General features: G+C 41.0%; 2 protein-coding genes across 4 annotated transcripts in view; one reads left to right on the top strand and one right to left on the bottom strand.

Moving 5' to 3' along the window:
- The window catches only part of HMGCS1 (3-hydroxy-3-methylglutaryl-CoA synthase 1), an 8,299-nt gene extending 742 nt beyond the window's left edge, over positions 1-7,557 (top strand). The window contains exons 2-10 of one of the 3 annotated variants that reach the window (XM_009274539.2): positions 156-281; positions 802-966; positions 1,683-1,851; positions 1,966-2,136; positions 2,888-2,994; positions 3,339-3,464; positions 3,735-3,898; positions 4,296-4,402; positions 6,151-7,556. In XM_009274539.2, the coding sequence (XP_009272814.1) occupies positions 156-281; positions 802-966; positions 1,683-1,851; positions 1,966-2,136; positions 2,888-2,994; positions 3,339-3,464; positions 3,735-3,898; positions 4,296-4,388 (1,121 nt within the window). In that variant the 3' untranslated portion in view covers positions 4,389-4,402; positions 6,151-7,556. Of the gene's footprint in view, positions 1-155; positions 282-801; positions 967-1,682; positions 1,852-1,965; positions 2,137-2,887; positions 2,995-3,338; positions 3,465-3,734; positions 3,899-4,295; positions 6,095-6,150 lie in introns of those variants that run through there. The other 2 variants (XM_009274540.2, XM_009274538.2) reach the window with 2 other exon arrangements.
- A 14-nt stretch (positions 7,558-7,571) lies between these two features.
- NIM1K (NIM1 serine/threonine protein kinase) lies at positions 7,572-17,409 on the bottom strand. Its single transcript, XM_009274541.2, has 4 exons — positions 17,189-17,409; positions 15,869-17,037; positions 10,398-10,666; positions 7,572-8,342 (listed from the first exon to the last, which is right to left on the bottom strand). The coding sequence occupies exons 2-4, from the start codon at positions 16,155-16,157 to the stop codon at positions 7,593-7,595; spliced, it is 1,308 nt and encodes a 435-aa protein (XP_009272816.1). The 5' UTR covers positions 16,158-17,037; positions 17,189-17,409; the 3' UTR covers positions 7,572-7,592.
- Between the last annotated feature and the right edge of the window lie 504 nt (positions 17,410-17,913).

The following is a 17,913-nucleotide window of genomic DNA, read 5'->3' as shown; positions in this document are numbered from 1 at the left end:
AGGAAGAGGGGGGGGGGGGGGGTGAGTCAGGATCAAAGAGCCCCTTAATCTTGGGGTCATCTCCTCTCTAACAAAAGTCCTAAAAAATGCTGATGGATATTAAAATCTGCTGGATTCTTGGCTATTCCTCATGGTTATTTCTGTGTTTTTGACAGGACGCTATGCACTTGTTGTTGCTGGAGACATAGCTGTGTATGCCACTGGAAATGCCAGGCCAACAGGTGGAGCTGGTGCTGTTGCTATGCTAGTTGGTCCAAATGCTCCGTTAATCTTCGAGAGAGGTTAGTCCTGTGAGAAAACAAACACTGTTCAGCCAGATGACTGGATCCATTCTGAAGCCTGTCCCCTGGTTTTTTTGTGGGTTGCTGGAGGGCCGGATTAACTCCCACTAATGTCAGAAATTGTACTTTGTCTCCTCTTGCTCTGGGCTAACTTGGCCAAGTCCCGTTACAGGAGGCAGCAAGGAACAGCTAGAGATGCTCCTATCTGTTTATTTCCTTGGGGTTCTCCAATAAAATTGACGAAGAGTGGACTAGAGCTGAATAAACACAGTGCTCTACTTCCAAGGCAAAATGATGAAAATAAATTATTACTTGTGTTTGTCATGCTTAGTCCTACCGTACTTAACAGGCAATTAAGAACTGTGTGAAACGTTACCTTAAAGGGCCTGAAGCGCTATGAAAATCTGCTTGACTGGGGTCAAATATTGCTTGTTTTTACACGTGTGAAGTGATGTATTCAAATTGACTCAAAGCAGCTGAATGAAGTAATTTTCAACTTCTGTCAATTTCTGTCCATCAGGGTTGCGTGGAACCCACATGCAGCACGCGTACGACTTCTATAAACCAGATATGGTCTCTGAATATCCTGTAGTTGATGGCAAACTATCTATACAGTGCTACCTCAGTGCATTAGATCGCTGCTATACTGTCTATCGCAACAAAATCCACGCCCAGTGGCAAAAGGGTATGTAGCCTCACCTGATGGTATTGCAAGATCTGGCAAATACTGGAACGTGTAACTACAGAGACAATGTATTTTCAAGTTTTAGCATCCGATCTAAAGACTAGTGCATGGTCCCTTTCTTTGTGTTTGTGTGTTCTGAGGCGATGGAAATGTTTGCTGTCTCCCGTAAGAAATGTCTTATTTCTCTTCTGGTATGGCTAAGCACCTGATCGTCCATAAGGAGCAGTCTCTACAGGCTTTTGTTGGTGTAATGGATAATACCTTGCTTAAAAGCATGTTATTCCCCCCTCCACCCAGGCTCTTAAGATATTGAGGTTAAATGTTACGTAACAATACTGATTTTTATTTTTACCCCATATGTTTAATAGTTGCTTCACTCATATTAAGCATAGGTGTGAAGATTAGATAGTTAAATGAAGTAGACTATTATGTCAAAATGCTGTGTAGAAATACAGAGATGCTGTTAAGCTTGTAGCTTTTTCTTCTAGAAGAAGGGCAAACATTGTTAGTTGGTGCACAAGATCAGTAAAAAACTAATTTTTAAATAGAAGTAGCAGCAGTGTTTTAAATGAACTTGACAACAATAGTTAGTCTTACGGTTCTCTTGTATGCTGACGTGTTATGATGACTGGTATCCTGGTGTCCCCCTATTTTATTTTCGTAGTTGAAGTGAGTACTAAACATAAGTTGTAACCCAATGTTTCTGCCACTTCCAGAGGGGACAGACAGACGTTTCACCTTGAATGACTTTGGATTCATGATCTTCCATTCCCCCTACTGCAAACTGGTACAGAAATCTGTGGCTAGACTATTGCTGAATGACTTTCTCAGTGACCAGAACCCAGAAACGGCAAACGGTGTTTTCAGTGGTCTGGAAGCTTTCAGGTGAGAATGGCTCCTGTCTTCCTTATTCACATAATCTTAATTTGTTAAACATCCAAGGTGTGTTTTTATTTTCTCTCTAATTTAGTAACTGTTTCTGAACTTTTTTTTTAATAGGGATGTAAAACTTGAAGATACATATTTTGACAGAGATGTGGAAAAAGCTTTTATGAAAGCCAGTGCAGAGCTCTTCAATCAGAAAACCAAAGCTTCGTTACTCGTATCCAATCAGAATGGAAATATGTATACCCCTTCAGTCTATGGTTGCCTTGCCTCTCTTCTGGCCCAGTAAGCATAAAATTGGAAAAAAAGTCATAGCTTTTTATACGTAAGGTCCTAAAAGGTTTTTGTTTCAGAAAGCCTTTTGTAAAAGCACCATCTAGCAAACCTTTTTCCTACTAGATTGCGTTAAGCAGCAAGACTAAAGTTAAAGTATCTTGCACGTGCAATCAGTTCAAGTGACAAGCAGATTAAAAATTTCTGGGTCAAAAGCTGATCTGAAACAGCTCCTTACTGCCTTCCAAAGTAGGGTCTTATTTGTACGGTGAACCCTGCAGCGGAAAAGAGAATCAGAATGCTTTCTCTGTTCACTATAATAAGCAAAGCCAAACTAACTTAGTATTTACTTAGCAATTTTTTTGTTTTTTTTTCAATGACAGACTTTTACAAAATCACGTTAAGTTTAAATTAAACCATTCCTCTTGGATCCTTTTTTCTTTATCCTGACTTTGCCTTCCAAGATGTGGTTGTTCATTTTAGGCTTTAGGTCACTTAAGAATGAAAATTGGCTGCCTTCTAGATAATCATATTCTGGGCATTTCTTTGCCCTGTTTTGCTTAGGCTGCTTTGGAAGTCATCACATAACAGCAGTGTTTGAACTTGTGTTTTTGAAAGTCATTTATGCACATAGCATGCTAAATGTGTATTGTAGTCAATATAACTTGCTGGCTGCTTTTTCTAAGCTAGCTGCGCTTTCTAGTTATTTAAAATTGGCACCTTGGCTTAATTCTCACTGTGAACAACTGTTGCTGATTTGCAGGTACTCCCCGGAGCAGCTTGCAGGACAGAGAATCAGTGTGTTCTCATATGGCTCTGGTTTTGCTGCTACGCTGTATTCCATCAGAGTTACACAGGATGCCACTCCTGGTGAGTGAAAGGAAGAGATGTTAATTAACTCCCTTGCACAGCTCACCTCTAAATGCCTTGTTACACTACCCACCAGTATAATTAACCTACAGAACAATGCCTAATGACAGTAGTGTTAAACTGAAGATGTTCCAGCTCCAGGGAATGTTTAAGTGTCTCCTTGGGCAAATAATAGTCTTAAAACTCTGCTAACGTTTTGATTGAGTAAGTGGGGATATCTTTAAATGACTAAAAGTTTAGCTTCTGTAATGCAAAATATTTTGAATGGGCTTGAAATATTAACATGCTACTGGGGTGCAGTTCTCGGCACTGGTGCTGCCTTACATCATGGCTTTATATTGTAGGTTCTGCACTGGACAAAATAACTGCCAGCCTTTCTGATCTCAAAACAAGACTTGACTCAAGAAAGTGCATTGCGCCGGATGTTTTTGCTGAAAACATGAAGATTAGGCAGGAAACACATCATTTGGGTAAGAACTTCATAAATATAAATCATTCCTAGTCTTATAGCAAAGTGCTCATCACTTAATTCACCTGACTTTAAATGATGAGGGTGTAGAATGAAGGAAATGTCCAACCCTTTCTACTTCTGAATAGCTCGTGTTTGTTGGCCCAATGTGCCTGAAATGAAAATGCAGACTTGGTTTTTTCTGTCTTACTACGTCCAAACTGCAAAGGCCTGTGTGGTGTAAAACTCTCACCAGGAACCAACTAACAGTATGTTACTGGCTTTTTTACAGCCAACTATATTCCACAGTGTTCGGTAGAAGATCTCTTTGAGGGAACATGGTACCTTGTGCGTGTGGATGAAAAACACAGGAGAACTTATGCGCGGCGCCCACTCCTGGGTGATGGACCTCTGGAGGCAGGAGTTGAAGTTGTCCACCCAGGCGTTGTTCATGAGGTGAACACTCGGCACCCTTTTAAAATTTGATATAAATGGTGGAACGGTTTATGTGTTTGCCTTAGCATGTGCACGTATGTTAAAAAAGGAAGTGGTTTAACAAGTCTTATTAAATACTTTGTTAACATCTGTAACATACAAGCCAGAAGTAAAAAATTGAACATGGGATTTTAAAAAGTACATTTCATGTTAAGAATGAAACTGCACAAGAATGAACCAAGAACAAACTGGCTCTTTTCACATGATCAGTTTGCATGAAGCATGACCGATTTGATTGACTTAAGACCAAGCTGTCCAGTGTAGCATGAATGTTGTGTGAGAGTTGGACTAGCCGTGAAGTATGAATGTCTGTGAACTAGAAAACTGTATTTAATGGTTTTTTTTCCCTTCTTCTTAGCACATCCCAAGCCCTGCTAAGAAAGTGCCAAGAATCCCTGCAACAACAGAATCTGAAGGCGTTACAGTTGCCATTTCCAATGGGGAGCATTAAGATACCTCTGTGAGGTGGGGAATGAAACAAGGTGTGAGGGTAGGGTGAGAGAGAGAGAGAAAGGGCTGCAGTAGTGCTGAAGTTTCAGTGTACAGTAGTACTTCACTGGAGCATGGAAAAACTGTTTAAGCTCCTTGAAAAGATTTGTCATAATATGGTGTGCTGATATTTATAGTATTTTCAGAACACTAAATCATGAATATACTGGAGATGGAGGGACTTGCCAGGGGCTGTGTGGATTCCTTAACATGTTGGAATTTTTTTTAATTGCTGAGTAGTTGCTGTAGTCTATTACAAGGTCTTTGTACATAGAAAAAAAAAAAACAATCTTCCGCTTGCTCTTTCCATGTAAAATGACTTGAAACCTACACTGTTAACTTCTACTTGTACTCAAGTGTGTGGCAAAATAGTCCAAGCTTTCAAGGTTAGGGTTCTCAGTGCCTTGACAGTAAGCAGTCAGTCTTCTGAATACTGCACTTCTTCTCTTTCCCTTTGTCACCTTCCCGTTCTTCTCCCAGCCTACCTCCCATCACCCCATTGCTTTGGGAAAGGTACACAACCAAGTAAGACTCATTGCTGGAATAGAATCTTTCTCCCCTGTCAAAACGACTGGATCAAGAATGGCTAGACTGACAGGTGGTTTTCTTCCAAGAAACTCTGTGACCCACTGTGTTAGTTACTACGTAATTCCTCCTAACATCCATACTATGTGTTTTATACCTGCATTATAAATCACAGCAGCCTGGGAGGAAAGAGGAACAAGAAGGGAGGTAGTAATTTTTTTTCTTCTGAAGAACAGAAAGGGTGTAATTCTTGGGTTCATTGATTTGGCACCTTTCAGGATTGTTTAGTAGAAGTATTTGAGGCAGCAGAATTTTCAAATAAAACTTGTAGATATTATGGAGCTGTTTTAATTGGCAAGCAAAGGGAGGAAGATCACGTTGGAGCTCTGGCCTCTCACTATTCTGATATAATACATTTCTAAAAGACTATTTCTAACTTTGAATTTGGCTTGTACTTTGAACTCCTTTTCACTACTGGTAATGTTGTAGGAGTGGGGTCTTTTATTTCTCCCACCCCACCCCCTGACACACAAGCTGAAAGCTGTCCATTTTGCAAGTGGTAGATATACAATGCTAATGGGGAGTCCATTCTGGTAGATTTTTAAAGCCCAGATTGGAAATGAAATACGACATGAGCCTTGTAAGCTTGTAATATATATTTAAATTGAGCTAATGTACAGAATGAAGTTTTGTTGAATTTATTTCTTCGCTAATTCTACAAAGCTACATTACCTAATATAAAATAGCAAAACCTGATTTGCCTGTTAAATTACATTTTTTTTGTGTGTAACGAAGTGTTTGTATTATCTGTCACTCACTAGGATTTGATAACTTGCTGTATTTGTACAGTCAAGCCTTGTTAAAATAGTTGTTTATTATAAATTGATGAATACTAATCTGTTTGTTCTGCTGAAAATGATGGAGCAATGATGCATGATGATAGTGTTTGCAAGTTTTTTTGGTTTAGGTTGCCCTCGTGAAACTTATCTTGGCACCAGAAAAACAAATTGCTATGGAACAAAGTCCATTGCTGGCAGTGGACAAGCCAAGAAGTGAGCTACTGGCACAAAGTTAACCACAGGGACCTCACGGTCTGTGAGGCCAATCCTTTATTAAAATAAAGTTTGAGACATTTGAAACCTGTTGGAGTAGTGCTGACTTGTTGGGTTTTCAGGATGCATTTTTTTTTTCTTTAACAGGAAAGAAAGAGGAAACTGGCCCTGTGAAAACCCGAAGTTGTGGGTTCACAAGCTATGTGGACCTTCTGGATCTTTCATTCCTTTACAAGAGTGGAAAGAAAGGGTTGCTTAGGCTGGTTCAAAAACCGTTATTTCAGGGCTGTGTTTCAAGATAACTGCTTTCATATGGAAACTGTTTATAGTGGAGGAATTCATTCCTAGCTTATGAAATACAATTCAGCTTTATTACTGTCTTACAAAAGATGGTATTGTTTTATCCCCCTTCAGAAAAGCTGTGAAGGGGGATTGGTTCTTGCTTTGTACTTACCTGAGCCTCCTCGAGTCCAGTTTCCCATGGGTGGCTTTTCAGAGTCATTTTGTTGCTCATTTATGTTAATTACTCCTTTTAAAGTCAACTGATCATCTCATCAGTCCCTGTAATAGATAAGGCATCCTGCCCTTAAATTTGAAAGCACCAGCTGTACCTCTCTAAACCTTGTATTAGTTTACTTGCCTTAACTAAAATCATACAGGCTCTACCTCTTAGCTTAGGTGTGTCCACTATGCCTGTTCAGAGAAGGACAGCTCCTGCATTTTGCCACCATTTGCATTTGAGCTGATGTTGAAGATTAAAGTACAAAATAAGCAATTAAAGCTGAAGATAGGAGTATCTACCTCTTGGTGATGCTCAGAACAATTGAAGTTGCAGTCGTCAAGAGTATCAAAACCAGCTTTTTGCCAGCCTTTGTTGCCAAAGTGGCATGGCAGGAGTTAGTACAAGGCTGTAATGCTCCATATATAAGCAGATGTTGTTATTGGTTGCATTCAGGTTACTGATACCTGGTTATGCACGAGGAATTGCAACCGCACATGCAGGGTTAAAGCAGCATATCCTAACTTGCCTATCTGAACCGTGACAAATCAGGAATGGTGGTCAACAACAGCATTGCTGTTTCTTTAAATAAAAATAAAAAAAAGCTCTGATATGTTTAATTTGCTGAAGAAGTTTTAAAGAAGAATTTGCAATTGTTTAGATTATGGTCTGGTTTCTGCTTAAATTTAGTTCTGTGCAAAAACTGTCCTGGTTTGCAGTGGTAAAGCTGTGTCAAGCTAAGGTAAAACTTTTTGAGAAGTTAGTTAGCTGTTACGTACCTGTACTGAGAATCTCCCAAGTGTGTTAAATGCAATACTATTTGATCTTTACTAAAAGGTCACCTCTACTAATGATCCCCTTACCTGTTTCACTTACTGGGGTTCTCGCACTGGCTATATCATGTCTCTGGAGCAGGGGACAAAAAAGTGCATGAGAGCTCTGTATTTGTGCGCTTCACTGTGACTTGAGCAATGCAAAGGAGATGAGGCATTTTTGGTTTATTGAAAAATTACAAAAAATGTCACACTAGAGCTTGTGGAAAGTGAATAAATCCCTTCAAGTGTGCCAAGTATAAAGCCTGCAGTGCAATTTATAAAATAGAACACAGCTTTGATGTGTGCTTCACCCTGCTGTAAGAACAGATTCCCCTCCTCAAGTCTTGTTCTTTGGGGTCTGGATGGGACATGATAGGAACACATTCCAGTGCCCTTTTCTTGTGTACTTTGTGCAAAACAATTCTGTAGACCCCTGTTACTGAGCTGCACGCATTTCTTCCCTGGTTGTTTTGAATGTGCTCTTCTGTGATTCCCAGATCTTCCAGAATATTTTTCACTTCGATTTCTTCCTCTTTCAGTGTAGTGATGTCTGATAAATATCTTGGATCCAGTTTAAACGGCTGTAAAGGTTTGGGGTACTGTATTCCTTGCATCCATTCACTGTTCATAATCAGTTTGACAGAGTATCGTTCGGTTGGTACTGGCTGAAGGACTCCTTTTATCAGTTTCTGGCAAGTTTCTGAGAGGCAGGGAGGCAAACTGTATGTCCCTTCAAGAATGCACTTTTTCAGTTTGGCCACTGTATCTGCCCGAAATGGCATGATACCCGTTGTCATGAAGTATAACAGGATTCCCAGTGCCCAGATGTCTACATAAATGCCAACGTAGTTTTCATCTCGGAAGAGTTCGGGGGCAGCATAAGGAGGAGAGCCACAGAAAGTATTTAAAGTTTCATCTCTTTTACTTACTGTGCTGAATCCAAAGTCTCCCACCTTAACACAGGTGTTACTGGTGTAGAAGATGTTTTCTGCTTTCAAGTCCCGGTGAATGATATTCTTCTCATGCTGTAGAACAAGGGGAAGATTTGGTATTAGCTTGTTTACAGGGAAGTTCTCAAGTGGCTAGCTCTTATCATCGATTAATTACCACACATGAGAAAGGGAGTTATCCTGGACAAAGTCAGAAATAAGCATTGCAATGAACTTGAAAAGTTGAAGTATTTAAACAATTTTAACTTAATTCACTACTGACACAAAAACAATAGAGTAGGTGGAGAAGATGGTAAGAAGGATGCTGGGTTTTTTTAAGAATAGCAGACTCAACTTGTTAACTAATACCAACTATTTTCATGAGGCAGATTTGTGATGGCATCATGGCTAATCCTACAAGACTAGATATCTTCCTGTGCAAAATCTGTATTTTTTTCAGAGTTCAGAACACTTGCTTTTGCAATTACTACATTTCTGTAATGATGTAAGTAACAAAAAAAAATTTTTTTTTAACTAACTCCATATTGTAAGTTTGTGGACTTAAGACGTGAAAGCTTTTAGTTCACTAGGTGAACATAATCACGGATGAAGTTAAGAAAGTTGGTACAATTCTGTTGTGTGATCTAATGCCCTACGAGGAACTGGTGGTGGCAGGAGAAAAGGGCCACAGACTTGTGCCTTGTGGTATTTCATGTTGTTGCAGGACACCAAGTTCAGCGGTGTCTTCCAGTTTTAGAAACCTAATATAAATACATACGCTGTAACTTGTACTTTTTTCCCTTGGAAATGGCAGTAGTAGCCAAGGGCTCAAGCTGAACTTGCTCTGCTTAGTGGCAGTATACCTGTCTTGATTAGGTAAGGGTTTAGCTTCGCCTTTGAAATAACTAGGAGGAATGGATGTGTTTGAGCACTCTCTGCCCTGCCCTTTGAAGTAACAAGGTGCATGTAGGAGGCAATAAGGAAACCCTTTGGCACCCGAAGGTTTTTAAACTGTCATCAATAACAGGCAGGGATCTTCTGTCCTCATGTGGACTGGCAGCAGTGAGATGGGATTTAAGCTGCCTGGATTTGATGGCTTAGCGAAAGTAAAAAGTTTTGCAGAAGTCTGTGTGTACAAGTGAAGAGGTTGGCCAGCTTGGTAGTCTGGGTTTAACGCTAAGAAATAGATGCGATCTTGAAATGTGAAGTAAGTTCCAGTACCTGCAGAGTACCTGTCCTATAGAAAAGGTGTTGAAGCTAATCCATCACTTACAGGACATATCATTTTGTCAAAATATATAAAAAAATGCATACTGTTTATATATGCCACGAGCAGTTTGTAATGCAGTTTCTAGATGTCTGACCTGGGAACACCTTTGCTTTTGACTTTGCCTGAGGCTGTTACGTGGCAGGAGAATATGAGCCACCGGAGGGCACCCTGAGCCAACTTTAACAAATACGAGTTTTACTTCTCAAACTTGCAGAACAGTCTTCCCGTGTTCTTGTGCTGTTGTTTTAAGTAACGTAGTTACTATGCAAGGTTCAGATGAGATGGCACTGAAGTAGTTAGTTGCTTCTTTTCTGCCTTTACAAGATGCTTTGGGCTCTACACAGATAGCATCATCCTAAATCCAGACAGTGAAGACTAGGCAAGGGGAAGCAACTTGCTGGGTGTTAATTTCACAGATCTGCGCCAAACCGAGGACCAGGAATTGACTGTCTTAAGTGCCAGTCTCCCACACTCATTAATAAGCAAGCCTCTTCTCTGAAACACTTTCTTCTAGCAGAAGAGTGACTGATCTTATGTTTTGAAATAGGTGGAGGGAAGAAATGAAGCTTTGTTAGCTGGTGCCCACAGCAACTTAAAGCAGACAGGAGAACACTATTGCTAAAGGGATGTTTCCACCCACCAGGTGTTCCCAGTTCAGTCTCCTCCCAAAAGCTGTCAACAGAGAGGCAGTAACTCCAGGAGGATGTGAAAGCTCTCTCAGATACCTTTAAGACAGCTCTTCTCTAGCTGTTTCGCTCTTCAGAAATGAGGGCCTGAAATCTTGCTAACAGTAAACCTACTAGTTGGAAACCAAAAGACACAGCCACAAAATCTGCTAGAGTAGTGAGGCGCAACATGCCTGTGGAAGAAGAACAACTTACCATGTGTTTCACAGCAGACACAATCTGGGAGAAGACTATTTTACACTCTGTTTCTAGCAGCTTCCCTTCTGTACTGATTTTAGTGAAGAGCTCCCCACCTCCTGCATACTCCATCACCAGGTGCAGTTTTGAGAGTGTCTCCACCACTTCATACAGTCTGATGATATTTGGGTGGTGCAGTTTTTCCATGCTGGATATCTCACGAGATAGCAAACATTGAGTCTTCCGGTCTAGCTTTGTCTTGTCCAAAATTTTAATTGCAACTTTCTCTGAAAAGAAAAATGCTTTTCCATGTTGTTGATGCGATAGGTACAAATGGTAATACTATTTACTTACAATGCTTGGTTATAGAAGCACAGTAAAAGTTCACCTCTGATCAGTATAAGCTAAACTGCAGCGGCCTACTAAGCCCTGTAATCTTTCCCACACCCCCACGCCCCTTTCTGTCTATGGCATCCTACTCACTGCTGAGGTAGCTAAGGGCTGGTAGAGTATTGCAAGGGCTAATCAAATAATCTGCTGTCTTGGTGTGCTCCGCTGCTGTCAGGCTAATACATGTCTGATGGCCACAGTTAGAGCATCTGCTTCCAGTGTCTAATGCTGATAAAGTCTGCGCTTTCTCTTTTGTTGTTAGCTCCGTGCTCTTCGGATGAGCTAGGCCTGAGCCTGGTACTTGTAATGGCAGTGTCAAATTTAGGTGCTTTGTTTCAGAGCAGACAAACTGGGATAATTTAGGGGCTCTGGCTACAACCCTACAAGTTTATAATGGAGAGGTGTTTTTAAGTCAGTGTGACTTACAGATCTCTTCCCTAACTTCTTAGCCCATACCCCATTCCCTGTTATCAAAATCGGTGTTGTAGAGGTTTGTCTTTCTCAGGATAGCTGTGCCAGTTTTTCCAACACGTTCATGAATGAGTAGTTCTTGGTACCGCACAGAATACAGGAAAAGTACATTTTTATGTCTGTATGCCACAGTGGGCCATGAATCCACATCACACAGAGATTTTATTCTGAGGAAGGGAAAAAGCAGTGAAGTAGAGCAAGTTGCAGGGATTCTGTAAGACAGCAAATCTAGCTGTCTTACACTGTCCTGGTGATGCAAAGCTCCAGTTAAGTTCTACATGTTTCTGTAGCATATCTACAGTGAAGCCAAATGCCACAAAACACAGATACACATCTGCAGCTGCACCACATCACCAGGCTAGCTCAGAGCAGTATGAATAGGTCAATCACAATTGCCCTTATGTTTCTGTATTAATTGGTAGGTTATGGCTTTTGTCTTCACTCTGTTGAATACAGCTGGTATTTGAAGGATTAGTCTGGTTAAAATAGGTTTACAGTGGCTTTGTATAACTTGTCAGGACAGCAAAATTAAACTGGATCATGGCAATAAAAATGACTGTTTATTCATGGGAAGAAGGTTTTTTTCCCAAGAATATCTTAGTCAAACGTTCACAGATTTCTTTACAATTAATCACCTTTATCGAATCTTTCAGAAAAAACCTCCACCTCAGTTTCTAGTACATGGGGGTAAATTAAAAAAAAAGTCAGTATTGTTTACTTGTTGCTTTAAGAGCAGAGTGAGAAGGCCATTACATTTGTACATGTGTTCTGGTATAAAAGCATTCAAAATGTTTTTACTTAATATTATAAAGTTATTTAACTCAGTGTTTCAGCTGTCCTGGTGAGCGAGCAGCAGTGCTTAGTTGCTGAGTGGGGTTAAACCATGACACAACTTGTGTAAAGGAAGTGTTAATGATACATAAGCATATATCTCTGTACGGATCAAGAAAACTCCATGTTTGGTATATTTACCTTTCTTAGTAACATACATGCATAAATTGATCCCCCTGCTAAAGTGCGGCAGATATTCCAGGCAAACGTGATTCTTGTGAAAGGTGCTGAATTATCCCTTGGTGTGCCTATTTTCAGAAGGTAGCCCGTGCTGAGTTTAGGGCAGTCTTCCCCACGCTGCTTCTCTCTGACCTGTTCCATGCTTTCTAGTAAGCCCCTTAGGAAAACGGGTACCTACTCCTGTGTGGTGCTGATGGTGGCGTGCTGAATCGGGAGGAAATGCAGCTATTGAACAGTAACAGCACACGACACTGATCCTGGCAGAGCTCTGACTGCTGACCTAGGGGTGAAAGACTAAAACCCTTGTCATGTTGGTAGTGTATTGGTCACCTAAACCCAGAGGAAAGAGCATCAGCCTGCAGTAGGTAACATTTGCACAACTAAACGCTTAGATACTACAGAGATAACAGTTCTTACAATCTTAACTGTGTAATTGCGTCATTACACCTTGATTTATAAAAGTTTGGAGCATTTGGGCTTTAAAAAAGAATAATCTTCTAGGTTAAATTCCTTCCCTTTCCTTTTGCTGGAATTTACTATTCCTCCTGGTCAGTTTTCCTGCAAAGTGTTAAAAGGAAAGGGGGGGGAAAAAAAGGTTTAGAACTGAAGGGCCTCATCCTGTTCACACACCACCGTAAATCGGGACCAAGCTCCTTCAAATCTACATCATTGCAGTTGCATATGCATGATCTGCAAAGAAAACTAGCCCATCTAAAGTGTAAAAAAACCTGACACCTTCCTTTTCTTTTTTAAACTCGTTCCCTCTGCTTCCAAAAAATGCTTGGTTTACAAATCCTGTGTTACCCTTGCATGGCAGCAGTGCTGAACAGAAGGGCATTTTTAGCTTGTTTACCAAAGTATTAAACTGAGCAGCAAGAGATTTTGATTGACTATATGCAGTGTATGCTGAGATTTGAAAAGAGCTAGCTGAAATCTTAGTAAGAGAAGTTAGGAAAAGGTTGAGAAATAATTTCGGGAGGAAGTGGTGTATGCTACGATGGCAAAAGGAAACAAAATACAAACAGAACCAAGTTAAAATTGCTTAAAAAAAAAAGAAAAACCAAACAAACTAGGTGCCTGGACATTCCTGTCTTTGCAATTGATGTTTCACATTATACTGGCTTTTCACTAGCTGTAAATTTTGGATGCTCTTAATTGCATCTATTCAGCTGCGCTCTCACACTACATTTTTCAGCTGGAAGGTATGTAAAATAAAGGTTACACAGAGCTTAGGGACCTAACAGTCCTTAGTAAGCAACTCCGCAGGTCTCTGGAGAAAATCTCTGCCAAAATTCAGGTTAATAAAGTGGGCAATGCTTCTGAATAACTCAATACACATCATAGCGCCAAAGATTTTCCTGCATCCTCTAAGCAACCAAGTCAGCCCTTGGAGAGAAACAAGGTTCTTCATCCAGTATGATCCTGCAGTTTTTTCCTCTCTCCCTCTAGAAAACTTTTTTTCATGTATCCTGCTGTGACAGATCACAAGGGCTACAGAACAGCACACAGGTATAATTGTTACAAAAGCTCATCTTAGTAAAGAACAAAATTGTTTCCTTTTTTCATATAGGGTGACATGTAAGGGGAAAGATCATACTTAGAACTTAACACTATGACAGTAACTGAAGAGCCGAACAGCCCCCCAGCACGTACACCTCCTCCTACAACAGGGACCCAAAAAGCATTAATAATGATGCCTTTGTATTTATATAATCAGCAAAAAAAAAGACTTGTACTCATTAGCACTGTGCAGGAACATCACTTCATTGCCAACACAATGATGTGCATCTACTGGAAAAAACAGAATCCTCTTTGGGGGTGGGGTGGGGGGTGGTGTGTGTGCATGGATGCATGTGCACATGTGTGCGTGTTCCTATTCTCCTCATGCTTATTCTTCTTATTCTTCTCTCCACATGCTGTATTTTATGACAGATAAGCTCACAGGCAGAAATGAGTCAGAAGATGTTTATCATTCCTTCTTCCTCATGACAGTTGCAAACTTAGTATCAAGAAATGAACTCCTTGCCCAGTGAACATTTTAACCGAAAAAGCTACTAATAAACCAAAGAAAAATAATTTGAGAGATTTCTGGTGAAAAAGAGCCTTTTCAAGGGAAAAAAAAAAAAATGGTTTTGGTATTTAGTTTGTCCAAGCTTACTGTATTCACTGAAGTTTAAAATTTTTCAATCAATCAGCTCTATTCAAATGCTAAAGCAACCTGTCTCCTAAGTAATTTCAACAGGTAAAAGGTTCATCCAGATAAAATTTATAACTTCCTTCGATCAGCATTCCTCCTGTTCCCAGTACAGGAGTAGTAAGCACAAGACAGTTTTCTCTGGAAGAAAAAAAAAAAAATCACAGAACAGAAGAGGAAATAACTTGCTGTGGGCAAAGTAGAACAGAGATGCTTTTCTGAAACAAGCAAAACCAAAAAATCCACACCCAGTTAAAGCAACCCTTAGGCATAGACAGACAAATTTGGAAAAAATAAATACCATCAGTTCCCCACTTTGATTCCCAGTGCAACAACTGCTTCATACGAGGGGTAAATGTGAGCTTTCACACCTCTGCAGTCTGGGCTGAAAGAGGTGGTTAGAGAAAATAACAATACATAATACGGCATGAAGGCTTTGGGACGTATCTCGCTCTCTCACCTTTAAGATGATGGAGGGAAGGAGAAATAATCAAATTGGAAAGGAAAGAGTATGAGAAAAAAACAGAAGATAGTAGTGTACAAAGACGTGGGGAAAACTAGTCATCCCTGAGGGAGAACAACAACAGTTTCTATTATTGTCAGACAGTCAGGCAGAAGAGGAAACTGGACAAATGAAGACAAGTTCTTAGTTATACCTACAACTGAAGTGTTCACTGCAGTTACCTAGCCTTTCTAGTTCTTCCTAGAAGCAGCATAAGGGTGCTTTTCTGTACTTAAAAAAAGAAAAATAGTTGACAATTCAACACAAACCCCAGTTTGGCCGTACCAGGGCTCATTTCCCTGCACCTGCTCAGCCCACACCTATAGCCCTGTCCCAGCTTTTTACACTAATGAACTACCTGCAAATGAGTCCGTAAAGCAGGCATAAAATTTCTCACCAAAATTACTGTGACCAAATAAAAGCTTCATCCGTACTAGTAAAATCTGCAATGAAACAAAAGAAGCCTTGCTAACTCTGTCTGCGGGGAGGAGCGTGCCTAGCCAGGCTGCCCTGGGCATCCACCACCTATAGCCCTGGAGTCCATAAGCTGGGGCAGGGAAGAGGGCAGATGGACAGGACGAGTTGTAGGAAGGGAGGCACAAGACCATGCTTCAAAGTATGGGGTGTTTGAGCCACGGGATGAGATGTGTTAACTCCATGAAGTGCAGAGATGAATTTTTCTTGTAATAGATGCCTATATTTCTATAATCTAGAGAAAATGTTTCTGGTTTCTTTAAAGCCTAATCCAAACCTAAGCATTTATCTGTGACCCTGCCTATAGATTCACTCAACAACAAAAAAAAGAAACACACACAAACTATATATATATTTAAAGTTCGGACAGCATCTTTCTTCCCAAAGAGGTCCATTTGTATACGTACAGAACTAGGGCATGAAGGTGACCCACACAGCGGTGCCTACCTTTGGTTAGGGAATGAATTCCAAGCTTCACTTGCGAGAAATTCCCACTTCCTATTTCTCCTCTGACTCGATAGAAGCCAATTCTCTTTCCCAAGGTTAATTCTTTTACCACTTTTTCATTCTGGGACATATCCTGCATTAGTTTCTCAAATGGGGTCAGCCTATTCTGCCTGCCCTCTTCATCTCCACAGCACTCCGGGTGCTCATCATCTTCTCTGCTGTCCTCACGATGCCACCTGGAATAGTGGTGTTTTCCAAGACTCCCTCCATTCACATATCCTGTTGTCATAGTCTATAAGGTAATCACTTCCCCATTTAACAAGATGTCCCGATAAGGAGTTTAAATGAAATAATTCTCTATGAATATGCAATCCTACACATAATGGACAAACTCAGCAAAAAAAGCAGCTTACTGAAAGTCCAAGGATTAGTTTGGAAATTACTTCAAAAAAAAATCTGGCGTATCTACATATTGCAGTTCTGTTCAAAATCGGAGATAAAACTGGAAGCTGTTTATGTCCATCTCTCACTAACTGATTTAGTGTGTAAGGATCTTCATCTACAAGGTAAAAGAGGCTTTGCAGTTAAAACTGTAAACTTTGTGCAAGAAAGAGACGAGTCGCTCACTGTCTATGCAGTACATTTGACACATGCAAAACATTTGACACGAATTTTCAGGGTTCAGCTTGCTGCTTTGAAACCTAACTTGATAGATAAAGGTCAAACAAATAGCTGATTAACTGCTCTGAACAAATCCAGGCGCTTCCAGTTCATTTTGAATAGCTGACCTTAAGAGCGTAGTTCTCCTCGATTCTGGTAGCAGTCCAAGAGCTGAATGTACGGTTTGCCTTTGATTCATTCTTCAGCCTGTGAGCTTGTCACTATGCCTTGGAAATGTCACTGTGCCTTGAAGCCTTGCTGTAAAAAGTTTGTTGCTCCCGTTTCCTGCCCATGGTGGGTTTAACAAAGCAACTGATCCTGGAAGATGACAGGAAAAGCATAATCTGTGCACCAGGCAAAAGAAGCGCTGCGCCTCAGTATCCCTGCAGTCACATGGCAGGACAATACAGGATTAAGTAACTGCAATGTCACGTTAACCCTCCTTTATTTAGATGAGCTTTCTTTAACGCCTTGAGCCTTCTCAAAATTTTGCCAGACGCATTGTGTTCCTAAGCAGACAGATGACGAAAGTTATTAAAACCTTTACATAACAGCCATACGCTTCACTAAATGACAGCACACCACATACCATTTCACCAATTTAACTCTGGCAGCACAGACGAAGAAGTCCTTATTCTAAATACACAAGCAATCACTTACCTTTAAAGCAGTACATAATTTTTTTCTTCTTTACCTTTCTCCTTTAACCTTGAAAAATAGGAGTTGATCAGCAACTGCTAATCATGCAGCCACGTGCCTGAGGGTGGCAAGCTGGTCACGAAAGCTCTGAGCGCAGGCAGTGGCAATGCTCACCTCCCCTGCTCTCAGTCTGCAGCACCACCCGACTGACGAACGCGTGAGACACCTCACTGCCATCGTGCACAGATTCACCAGACTGAGGAGGACAGAATTAGACCAGTAACACAACACCTGGAGCTTAGGGAAGGTAGACAGTCACCTAAGGTGCCTCACTGGAAGAGGGCATGTGACACTGCCAGGTGGAGCTGCCCTCTAAACCCCAATCTCCTGTGTGAGCAAGAGGAGGAGAGGCTAAAGGCACCACATTAAGGCCAAAGGAAAGGCAGCTGGCGACTATTTCATTGGATAGGAATTGGAGTGGCATAGAAGCACTCAGCTGCTCCTACAGAGGCTGAGGTGACAGACCCAGCCTCCGGGAAGCTGCTCCTTGCCCTGAGACGCATGTGAGTGATTCTGCAAGTTGCTTCGCCTCTCTGTGCTGCCGCCACACTGCTGACAGCTCTGCCCAGGGAGACGCAGAGAGCATGGCTTCTCCTTGCCCTCAGGGTACAGGAGGGTCCGTCATTTCTCCCTGTCACTTCTCTGAGCCAGGGATGCTTCTTACTGTGCATGCTGCAAACTTACAG

The sequence above is a fragment of the Aptenodytes forsteri genome, unplaced genomic scaffold (genome assembly GCF_000699145.1).
Source record: "Aptenodytes forsteri isolate BGI_AS27 unplaced genomic scaffold, ASM69914v1 Scaffold176, whole genome shotgun sequence".
NCBI lineage: Eukaryota > Metazoa > Chordata > Aves > Sphenisciformes > Spheniscidae > Aptenodytes > Aptenodytes forsteri.
Note: the sequence above shows the minus strand (reverse complement) of the source record. Positions and strands in the feature narration are given on the sequence as shown.

Coding starts and splice junctions, on each gene's coding strand:
- NIM1K (XM_009274541.2), bottom strand. CDS start 16,157: ATGACAACAGGATATGTGAATGGAGGGAGTCTTGGAAAACACCACTAT. Junction 10,667..15,868: donor AATTCATTCCCTAACCAAAG/GTAGGCACCGCT, acceptor TTTTCTTTTCAG/AGAAAGTTGCAATTAAAATT. Junction 8,343..10,397: donor TGTCTGCTGTGAAACACATG/GTAAGTTGTTCT, acceptor CTTGTTCTACAG/CATGAGAAGAATATCATTCA.